General features: G+C 35.8%; 1 protein-coding gene across 1 annotated transcript in view; it reads right to left on the reverse strand.

Moving 5' to 3' along the window:
- Positions 1–13,084, reverse strand: part of HELRODRAFT_117052 (hypothetical protein) — a gene marked incomplete at its 5' end in the record, with an annotated part of 28,688 nt that extends 15,604 nt beyond the window's left edge. The window contains 4 exons of the mRNA XM_009013839.1: positions 12,038–12,319; positions 12,395–12,576; positions 12,694–12,768; positions 12,892–13,084. Of these exons, the coding sequence (XP_009012087.1) occupies positions 12,038–12,319; positions 12,395–12,576; positions 12,694–12,768; positions 12,892–13,084 (732 nt within the window). The remainder of the gene's footprint in view (positions 1–12,037; positions 12,320–12,394; positions 12,577–12,693; positions 12,769–12,891) is intronic.

A 13,084-nucleotide genomic window follows, 5' to 3' on the forward strand; every position in this document is an offset into this window, starting at 1 on the left:
GTTTGAGTAAATAAATCGATGGATGGATAGATGGATGGATGGGTGGAGGAAAGGATGAATAACTGAATGTACGAATGGATGAATGGATAGATGGATTATTGGCAGTTAAATGAATTAAAAATAACATCTTTTCGAAAATTAAACCATTGAGTTAATGATGATGATGACGATGATGATGACGAAGTTGCCCACGTTCGAATAGCTGCACAATGATACCGGACACACTTTTTTATGATCTTTGATACTTTTCTGACGCTCAACGATGACGTCACAGCACGATGAGGATGACGATGTTGAATATGACGCAAAAATTAGATAATTTTTAGACAACAAAGTAAATGAATGAATGAATGAATGAATGAATAAATGAATAAATGAATGAATAAATTAACAAACGAACCAAAGGAAAAAATGATGAACGAAAGAGCGAACAAACAGCCGAACAAACGAATGAAGAAATTAATGTGGACCAAGTTCATAGATGATTACACACATACACGTCCATCTCTACATGTGTAACACACACACGCGCGCGCACGTGCACATAAACACATACACACAGACTAACACACACGCGCGTACACAAAACAAACAAACACATAAAAACAAACAGACAAACAAACAAAAAATAAAATGGAAGGTGTAGACATTTTGGCGACAAATGTGGCTATAAACAAATGAACGTAATGTAATTTGATAGTATTATTATTATTATTGTTATTGTTACTATTCAACAATTTTTAAATCATGAACCGCTGATATAAAAAGCAGAATATTTGAAAAATTAATTTTTGTACTTCAAATAAAATTCCAAATATAGACAGTGAATTTGTTGTGACATCGTCAACGTCGTCACCATCATCGCCACCATTGTCGCCATCACCGCCACCACCGTGGCTACGGTGACAATAATGGCGATGACAACGGTGGCAAGGGTGGCTACGGTGGTAGCGACGTTGGCGACAACAGTGGCGGCGACATTGGCGACAACGGTGGCAATGGTGGCTATAGTAGTGGCGACAACAGTGGCGGCGACATTGGCGACAACGGTGGCAATGGTGGCTATAGTAGTGGCGACAACGGTGGCTATGGTGGCTATGGTGGCGACGACAATGGCAACAAAAGTGGCTACGGTGGTGGCGACATAGGAGACAACCTTGGCTTCGGTTGCAATGGTGGCGACTACGGTGGCGATGAACGGTGGCTACGGTGGTGGCAACGATGGTGGCAATAATGGCGACGACGGTAGCGATGGTGTAACCACTATTGTCTCCAATGTAGCCACTATTGTCTCCAATGTAGCCACCGTAACCACTATTGTCTCCAATGTAGCCACCACCGTCGCCAACGGTGGCAATGAAGGCGATGGTGGTGGCGATGGTAGCGACAACGGTGGCATCGTCGCCGCGATCATCATCGTCATCGTCGTCATCATCGCCAAAGTAATTATTAACACCACATATGGCTCTTAACTTATATGACTTTCTTGCCCTTAGTGATATACACACAACACACACAAGGCTGCAAACATACATACAAACAAACATATATACATACATAAAACCACATAAGCTTACATTCAATCATATAAACATACATACAAACACATACATACACACATACATACACATATGCAATACATACAAACATACACACGTACATTCATATTTCAACAGAAAACTTCTTAGATACACATCCAGACACACACGTACACATACACACACAAACACGTACACACACATTTTAAATACGCACATACACTGAGGCAGTACTTTGATGTTTTCTCAATAAAGATAGTCCATGTGCACGTGTTTATATGTGAGTGTGTGTGTGTGCGTATGTGTGTGTGTGTGTGTGCGTGTCTGTATTATAAGGCGATATTGTTATTTCTATAAGTATTTTCAGAGGATCAGCAAAACAAAAACCAGCATAAACAACATAGGTAATCCCGATTTAAACAACATAAACACACACACATACACTCACACAAACAAACGAACGAACAAACAGAAGCATAAACAATCATCTTAAACAGCAAGCAATCCAGCTTAATCCACTTCAATGTATTATACGTATTCATGGATGGATAGCACAAATGCTTAATTATACAAAAAGATATACCCACATAAGAGTTGCATATTTGAGGGTATTTGAGAATAAATTCGAAGATCTGATGCAACATATCTTCATATTTTTCACTGGTATTGTACGTGTGTGTCGTCTCCCTCTCTCTCTTTCTCTCTCTCTCTCTCTCTCCCTCTCTTTCTCTCTCTCTCCCTCCCTCCCTCCCTCCCTCCCTCTCTCTCTCTCTTTCTCTAACAAATAGTATAGATACATGTATGTATTTGCGCATGTATGAAGTATGAATGTATGTAAGCATATACGTACAATTATTTTGTTTACATAAGCCGTGTGATGGTCATTATGTTCTACTAATTATGAATGATTTATGCGTGCATGTTAGTATGTGTGATTATATGTGTGCATGTTTGTATGTGTATGTGTGATTATGTGTGTGCATGTTTGTATGTATGTATACGAGCGTACCTAGGTATGTGCGTTTTATTCACACACACAAACACACGCAGACCATAGTAATTCATTGTGTGTGTACGAGTTAATTTGTGTTAACATGTGTGTGTGTGTATGTGTGCTTATGTGTGTGTGTTTGTTTTATTAAGTACGTGAGACTAGGGATGTGTTTGTGCGTGTAAATAATTGCTCTTGTGTTTCTGTATTTATTCGTGTGTCTACTTGTCGAAAATACTTCAGCAAATGTGTGATTGTGCGTGTATGAGTGTGTAATTTAAATTTGAAATACAAGGATTTGTATGTTTGTGTGAGATTTTGTGGTGTGTGTGGTGTGTATGAAAATACGTGCTAACTTGCTTCAAGTTGGTTTCAAAAATGAAGAAATACCTCAGGGCACTTTGTTTGTGGTTTCGAATTAACGAGAGAATCCTGTTAACTCTTTTATTCATTCCTTCCGTACATCATTCATTCATTTATTGATTTCATTTACTAATTCTTTCATTCATATCTCTAACAATGTGCATTTTATGCATTCATTCGTTCATTCATTTGCTCGTTCGTTCGTCATTCACTCACTCATTCACATAATCATTATTCATTCATCCAGCTTATTTATTTCTGTCCGTCCGTCAATCTTTCAAGCAAATTTCATTCGTTCGTTCGTTCATCAATCAATCAATCGCTCAATCCATTGGACCTTTTATCTTTTAGTCTATATAATTATCTAAAGGCAATTATGTATAAATACACGCATGCATACAAACAAACAACCAAACATACATACATTCATACATACACGCATGCATACAAACAAACAAACAAACATACATACATACATACATACATACATACATTATAGTCTGTGTTAAGTATAAGATGGTCAAGTCGCTTGTAAATTTATGGACAACAGTCTTATGATACCAATGAAAACCGACAACAACAAAACGCAACAACAATTACAACAATAATGATAACAGTAACAACAACAACAACAAAATAATAATATCAATAATAATAAATTTTCAGGTTCACAACGTATCGAGATGATTTAATAACGAATTCTCATCGCCTTCACAATGAAAGTACGTTCCGTGAAAAACTGAATAAAATATAACAACAACAACAGCAATAATAATAACAATAATAATAATAATAATACCAAACGATATACATCATTACTACGAAATATGATAATGTAATGGAATGGAACAATTGAAGTAAAATAAAATGTCTTACTGTCTGTCTGTGTTTTTTTGTTTGTATGTTTGTTTGTATGTTTGTATGTATGTATATTTGTTAATTTCTCATGAGATGAAGCAAAGGTATTCAAAGAAATGAAATCCACACTAAGGCAGGCCAGACCAAAAATTCTTTGATTAAAAAAATATCTCAAAATGTATATGTGCGTGTGTATATATATATATATATATATATGTGTGTGTGTGTGTTTTTGTATGTATGTATGTCTGCATGCTTGCATGTATTATTTGTTTGTTGTTTTGTGTATGTGTGTGTGTTTGTAGGTGCGCGTGTGTGTGTTTAGAGAAAAATATAATTAAAACTAGCAAGAAAAAGCTGAATGAATGGAAATAAGATGATGGATGTTTTGTGTTTGTGTCAATAGCTACAACGGGGATTAACTACAATTAATGACCCTTACCACATGAAACACCCACACTCACATATATACACACACACGCGAATACACACACAAACAAACATAGGTACACATACAAATACGTAAAAACCCTTATAAATAGTGACGAACACGCATTGTAATTCTAATTTAGATAAACAACAACAGATAATAATAACAAGAACAATATTATTAATAACAATAATATTAATTTTAATAATTATAATAATAATAATATTTACATAAATAATAACCAATGTATTTTCAACCTTTTAAAAACATGGGAAGCCTTAATAATAATCGCAGACGCTGATTGAATGATAATATTTGAATAAAAGTACACACTCGTACCGTACGTACAAACACACACACAAACATACAAACACACATACAGACACACGTACATGCAGACATACGTAGAACAAAACGTGTAATGGTATAGAGATGGCAATCTAAAACAGACTGTTTATTTTTTCAAACTGACCCTCCCGTAATCTTCGAATAACAAGAATAATAACTTAAAGTATTATTAGTAGTAGTAGAGGTAGAGGAGTAGTAAAAGTAGCAGCAAAAGCAGCAGCTGTAGTAGCAGCAGCTGTAGTAGCAGCAGCAGCAGTAAAAGTCGTACGTCTGCTTACTTTAAAATGTGATTAGATTCTATCAGATTATTTTTCCTTTAAAATTTTTATCAATGTTCAAAAATTCTCATAGCTAATTCATGCAAATGTTGCATTACGACAATAAACAACTTTATTATTATTAATATTATTAATATTATTATTATTAATGTTATTATTATTATTAATGTTATTATTATTATTAATATTATTGTTGTTATTGTTGTTGAGACGTTGAAATTTTTCTTATCTTAAAATTTCATCGAGGAAGAAAACGCATTAGTGGATGAAAGGAAGAGTGATTCAGTGAATGAAGGAATGAATAAATGAATGAATGAATGAATAAATGAACGAGTGAATAAACAAACGAATGAATGAATGAATGAAACGACGAAAAATGCGTGGAGAGATTAGATGAATAGATGAAAAAAATGAATAAACATACGTAAAAGTAAATGAATTGGATTGATAAATGAATGAATGATAGATGGATGGATAAAGGCACGGATGGATGGAAAGATGGAAGGTTTATTTTCACACATCGTTAAAAATTTTTTTTAAATTTTGATAACCGTTCATTTATCAGATCAGTAAGCTTGCGCGTCTGTCCGTCTGTGAATGTAGGTGAATGAATGAATAAATGAGTGAATGAATGAATTATTGAATGAATGAATTTATAGGCAAATAAAAGAATGCATAAGCAAATAAAAGAATGATGGAAGAAAGGAAGGAAGTAAACGTAAACAGATTCTTTTTTTAAGTTGTTGACACAGTTGTATGTTTAGAAAACACGCACATAAGCACACACACACAAACAGCAAGTTCATGGTGTATGTATGTATGTACGTATGTGAATGTATGTTTGTTTGTATGTATGTGAATGTATGTTTGTTTGTATGTATGTGAATGTATGTTTGTTTGTATGTATGTGAATGTATGTTTGTTTGTATGTAAGCACGTACGCTCATTCCAATACCTGTAACAAACTATAAACCAAAAAAATCAATAGCATTACTTTAGTTGCACATTCTTTAATGGCATAAAAACATGCATGCGTATGTACACGCATACTTAAACACACACGCACACACACACAATGAAGAGCTACATAAATTAGCAATAAAAAATTTCGTGCATTTGAAAATGTTGCGCAATTTTCGTGCGTGTGCGAGTTTGTGCCGATGTGTGTGAGTGCTTTAAAACGTAATACTGTTAATGTAATGAAGTTAATGTAATGAAGTTAATATGATGACGTTAATGTGAAGTTGGTAATGTGATGACGTTAATGTGGTAATGTTGATGTTGAGTAGGGAAGTAAGGAAGCAAGAGAGTGGTTAACAGCTGGAGGGAGGAAACAATTGAATGAATGAATGAATGAATGAATGAATGAATGAATGAATGAATGAGGGAATGAATGGGTGGATGAATGAGTGAGGGAATGAATGAATGACTAGATAAATAAACGAGTGAATGACTGATTGAGTGATTTGTTGGATGTTTTATTTGATAAGTGGATAAACATCATATTGACGAAAAAATAGCTAGATCGAAAGATGGTTGGAAGAATAAAAAATGAATGGTTGAACAAAGATAGGATGAATGCAATGACAAATTGGCGAAAAATTGGATGAATGTAGAAAGATGGATGGATGGATTGATGGATAGATGCGGCGATAATAGGGAAGGTATGTATGAGTCATCGTTGATAATTATTGTGTGAATGTGCTGGTGATTATTTAGACCATAGTGATGTTCTTCTTGTGTATTTATACATACTATACATACAAACAAACAAACAAACATACATACATACATTCAGGCGCCAAAGAAGCAAGAGAGAGAAAGAAAAAGTGATAAAATGAATTTAAAATTATTAATTTTACCTTGATAAGGTTTATAACTTCTCATCATCCTAATCGTCATCGTCATCTGCATCATTATCATCATCATCACTATCACTACCACTACCACTACCATCATCATCACCAGGAAATATAAAAGGCCATTAAAAAAACCAGGTCAACTTGGTCTAATTATCGTGGAGATAATTTTGTCGTTAGGTTGCTGGTTGGTTGTGATGACGATGATGATGAAGATGATGATGCGACGCTTGAAGAAAGAAATGATGACGAAGATGAAGAAGAGGTCGACGAGGACGATGAAGATGACCTTGACGATGATGACGATGACTAATATCGATGACGTCACTTCCGCGCAGACGGTTTTCAGGAACCAATAACGAGAAAGAAACAAATTGATTAGGGAAAAGTAAGTAAGGCAGAATTTATTATCATTCGGCCAATGTCTCTGTGTTGTTGTGTGTGTGTGCTTGCGTGCGTGTGTGTGTGTGTGCGTGTGATCAAACTAACCAAATAAAAAACAAATGTATAGCCATTGATAAATGAAAAATTAATAACCAAACATAACAATAATATTTACCCCTTTTAACACTTTGTCAATATCATCAACTAAAACATCAACAACAACATCAACAACAACATCAACAACAACAGCAACAACAACATCAACAACAACATCAACAACAACATCAACAACAACATCAACAACAACAGCAACAACAACAGCAACACAATAATAGTAATCTTTGATTAGTCACAAAAGAATGAGTCATATTTTTCTGTAAGATGATGCGGCTCTAGGTACGCATAGCGACGTTTTTTGTATCCATCTATGTATGCATATATGTTTGTTTGTATGTATGTATGTATGTTTGCATGTTTGATTGTATGTATGTATGTATGTATGTATGTATGTATGTATGTATGTATGTATGTATGTATGTATGTATGTATGTATGTTTGTATAAATAAATGATGGAATGAACAAAAGAACGAAAGAAAGAAAGAAGGAGCGAGCAATGGAAGAATGAATGAATGATGCTTATTGCTACACACGTTCTGTATTGTCTGCAATATGTCTGCTCTAGTTGTTCGTGTCAATGTTGATGCTGTTGTTGTGATGTTGTTGTTTTTAGTTGTTGTTATTGTGATGTTGTTGTTCTTATGTATATTGTGTTGTTGTGGATGATGTTGTTGTTGTTGCGGCAGCATTGTTCTGACATACTTCTGACAAATATCAGTTGTCACTGCAGTGTAATAAAAATTTTGTTTACATTCCAGCTTTTTGTTTACTATTTTCACCTCCTGATGTTGTTTGCGGTTTTGTAATTTTTCCACGTTTCAAGATACTACTTTACAATGTTACGCATTAAATTTACACATCAAACCAAACAAACAGACAGACAGCGTGACAAACAAACAAAGAGACAAGCCAAAAGACGAACAGATAAAAACATGGTAACTTGCTTTCAAAAATTCTTCATCGGTCCAACATGTCGCCTTAATAAATTATTAATGACGGCCATGTATCATCGAAAAATTTGCATACACACGCCTGGTACCTTCCTAATATTACTGCTAACCACTCATGAATATTAATGATCTCTCATTTATGTTAATTAGTTATGAATATTATAATGAGCGTTCCATGAATATTGATTAGCGTTGAAATGTTTATTCATAATAGGCTTCGCTGAATTAACAATTTTTCTCGCGTTCTTCGTTCATTATTTGGTATTTTATTATATTTCCCATCCATTTATCATTTTATTCTTTTATTCATTCGTTCGTTCGTACATTCATTCATTTTTTCATTCATTCATTCAATCCATCAATCATTCATCGATCTGTTGAAGGCATAGATGCATAATGAATGATTTTAAGAGATCTGCTAAATTAATAACGTCTGTTTTGAGTGAGAATAATAATAATAATAATTATTATTATTATTACTACTAACATTATCAAAATAATAAATAATTATAATAATAACAAAAACAGTAGCAGCTATGAATTATTAATGGTGAAATTCTCAACCAAAAGCGTGAAACAGATATTCGATGTTCATCGTCTTCATCATCATCTTCTTCCCCATCGTCTTCATCATCATCATCTTTTCTTCCTCATCGTCTTCATCATCATCATCTTTTCTTCCTCATCGTCTTCATCATCATCTTCTTCTTCCTCCTCTTCTTCCCCATAATCATCACACCACAATCAATTTATAATGGACTTTTAATTGTTTCAATTATTAACACATTAGGTGCCTATGAGAGCCTTCTACCATCTTATCGTCATGTTGTAACTCACAACAACAACAACAACAGCAGCAATAATAATAAAAACAATAATGAAAGGAAAAATAGCAAGAGCATGAGTGGGCAAACTACGACCCGCGGAGGCCTTCTTCGCCCAAAAAGGTCGTCAGCCAGACATTATGACCAAAAAAGGAACCACAAATCTTAAAAAAATTCTCCCCCCAAGTCGAAAAAATTTGCTATTCAAGTACATATGCAGCCCTTTGAAAATAAAATAGTTCTCAATGGGGTGGGTCCTCACAGCAAAATGTTTGCCCAGCCTGTACTAGGGCCATGTGCGGTAGGGGTTTGAACGCACACACTCGCATACGCACGTTTAAAAAAATAACATGCGAACGACAATGAAAAGACATCTCATTCAAACGTCTAGTTTTAAATTTTTGAAATATTTTTCAGACAACACGAATTTGAAATAAAAAGCATCTATCTATTGAATTATTCATTCGTCTTTCCATTCGTCCATTCATTCGTTCATCCATACATCCAATCCGCTGTTTTGGAAAGTTCATAAATATAAATTAACTCTACTTCATTCAAATAACTTCTTACATATTCTTCCTTTATCTTTCCATTCTCAACTTTCTCTCCTTTTCTTTCTCTCTCTCTCTCTCTTATCTATCTCTATCTCCATTGTGAAGTTTCTTTTTGCCTTATTCATTCAACGCCTTTTAGGTTTTCGATTTCATTTCTTCATTCTTCGAAAGAATGAACGAACTAATCAATATTAATTTATTAAAAAATGAATAAAACAATGAGTGAATGAATGAGTGAAAGAAAGAATGAATGAAAAAGTTATCTGGCAAGCGTATCTAATGCAAATTGTTGAACATATTGTGACTCGTGCATGCGGGTAATATGCGTGTGTGTGTGTGTTCATTCATTTGTTCTTTCCTTCCTTCATTCATTCACATGATTTCATTCATTCATACATACACAACATACACATACATACATACATGCATACATACATACATACAATGTAATGTTTATTTTATAGTTTTGACACGTAGTTGTCTCATTATCCAATTTCAACTTTACCGACTTCAAATCTAGCTTTAACTGGCTTCTAATTGCAAACAACATTCCTAAACAGACACACACACACACACGTGCATACAGACACACACATGCGTACAGACACAAGCGAATACACACCCAACAAATACATTTGAAAGATTTTATCAGGCTGATTTTTCCCGCCATCAGTTTGATCATTTGAAACTTCTGGGTTGAATTTTTTCACATTCTTATATACACGTGTGTTTGTTTGCGATTTGCACATACACACGCAAGTAAGAAATGCAAACATGCACATTGAACAAATACAAACGTCGCACTGTATACATACAAACATAAAACATACAAACATAAAATATACAAATACAGAATATACAAACATAAAACATACAAACACAGAATATACTAGCAGGATCGAAGCATACAATTATGAAGGAAAACAGGATGCGGGGATTGTTGGTTATTTATTGTTTATTCTCCCTATCATGTTTTGTGTAGGTTTGGCGTCAAGCATGACGTCATGATAATAATAATAAAAATAATGATCGTTATCACCACCAGCCGTAGCGAACTGCCTAGAAATTATTTCGATCCTCCTAATTAATCATTTGATCTTCCATATCTTATCGCCATATCATATCGTCGTTATCATCATCATTCGGTTCAAACAAGCCACAAAGAACACACACACAAATACACACACACACACATACACACATGCATACTTACACAGACATTCACTGATATATGTATGATGTAGACATCCACTAAAACGTCCTTATCAACAATTCAATCATATAAAGTTTGTTGCCAAGTAGTGTAGACACACACAAACACACATACACAAACAAACACACATACACACACACACACAAAGTTGTACATTAATATTATTATAGTATTATATATTACATATCTGTATATAGATACTAGTGCTTTGATGTGTTTGTTATTCTTACTTATTAATAATATTTAGTTAAGAAACACGGTCCCGTCTCGTTTGGTTTCGTCTCGTTCGCTTTTGTCTCGTTTCGTCTCGATATGTGATGTGAGTATCGTTAGGTTGCGTCATAGAGCGTCGGTGTGATTGAAATCATAGCGGTAAGTTAATTCACAGAGGTCGGTTGAAAAAATGTATTAATAATAATAATAGTAATAATAAACTGTTTCTTCATCATCATCTTCATCATTATCATCACCACCATCATCATCATCACCACCACCATTAACGTGATTGTCTCCGTGGTTTTTGATGTCTCTACTGTCTGCCGTAAATACACTTTATTTGATGGATGGATGGATGGATGGATGGACGGAGTAATGAATGAATTAGTTGAATGAATTAGATGAGTGAATGAATAGTTGGTTGATAATAAATACACTCGGATTGCGTAGCTTATAGAAAGTGGTTACATGATTGAATGAATGAATGAATGATTGAGTGATTGAATGAATGAATGATTGAGTGATTGAATGAATGAATGATTGAGTGATTGAATGAATGATTGAGTGATTGAATGAATGAATGATTGAGTGATTGAATGAATGAACGACTGGTTGATTGATTGAGAATCTAAATCACAAGTTTGTATTTCAACTAACATATCAATGCTTGCAATTAAGTAATGAATAGCATTGAATGTATCAACAACAACAATAATAATAATAACTAAAATATTGAAAATAATAACAATAATAATAAAATATAAACCGCCAAAAATCAACAGAGTTAGATTGAAAATATGAATGTTGACAGTGCATCACACAGGGAAATATTGTGTTTGCCAACGTGTGCCCATAACTCAATCATAATAATAACAGCAACAATAACACGTATGCATGTTTGTATGCATGTATGTATGTATGTATGTATGTTTGTATGTATGTATGTATGTGTGTGTATGTGTACAAACTACACACACGCACTAACAATAGTTGATACGAAGGCACCGAGAAGAAACACTAGAAACCAAAAGATGATTTACGAATGAAATGAAACTGGAACAGGAACATTGAAATTTGAAGAGGCAAGAACAAAGGAGAGAAGATGGCACCAACCTTGTGAGACTTGCTGGCCTGGAGGAGGGGTTGCAGTTGATGTTGCAGGTGGTTCTGCTGCCTACAGAGCTCGCACACGCACACTCTGCACGGCACGCAGTACATGCTCGCCTGCTCGCCGGCGTGGTCGCTGCACAGGCACTCCCTCCTAAGCAAGTACTCCCTCGCCTCGTCAGCCGCCATCAACTCGTGCTTCTCCATCGTGTGGTAGATCTTGCAGCAGTCGTCGCAGTAGAAGGTCTCACACTCCTTGCACATTTTTGAAGCTGGTTTCAAATGTTGCTGTGGTGTGCTAAGATTGTTTGTTGTTGTTGCAGTTGTCGTTAGACTTGTTGTTAGACCATCCGAAGAAGCAACACTGCTGCTGCTACCGTTGCAAATCTGACAAGCAACACGTAGTTGTTTGTTTTCTCTGTAACGCGTTGAGATGGCCAGCAATGTTTTAGCCCGCGGCAAACTAAGGGCCCCCTTGTCGTCAGAGTAGGTGACGTTGAAGCAGAGTGGGCAGGTGATGGCTACTTGGGCGGTTGCTCCGTTACCTAGCAGAGGGGTGGAAGAATTTGTGGTAGCGGTGGTGGTGTGGTTGGTGTGTTGGCAGCTGTGTGGAGCCACTTGTTGATGGTAAAATCCGCTGATGTTGGCTAAACTCTGACTACCGATGGCTATGTAGCTGTCGGGCCGACTGCAAACAACTCCCGAGTCGGTCTCGCTGAAGATGCTGCCCGTTTCATCTGAGTCAGCGCTCGTGTTGATGTTGTTGATGTTGACGACCGCACCACTGCCCGACGAAGATGTGGTCGTTGTGGCGATGTTGTGGCTGGTGGCGGAGAGGGCGATGCGAGAGGCGCTAGAACAGCCACCGACGATGATCCCCGAGTCATTGAGGGTCTTGGAGGTGAGGAGGGAGGGTGTGGAGACGAGGGGCATGGGCAGGGGCATCTGCAGTCGTGTGGCGCAGTCCAGGCAGACGCAGTGCTGACAAGTCGTGAGTAGGACGGGGTTGGTGATGATGCGCAGGCAGTTTGGGCATTTAAGTTCTTCTTCCAT

This window comes from Helobdella robusta, assembly GCF_000326865.2.
Source record: "Helobdella robusta unplaced genomic scaffold HELROscaffold_120, whole genome shotgun sequence".
Lineage (NCBI taxonomy): Eukaryota > Metazoa > Annelida > Clitellata > Rhynchobdellida > Glossiphoniidae > Helobdella > Helobdella robusta.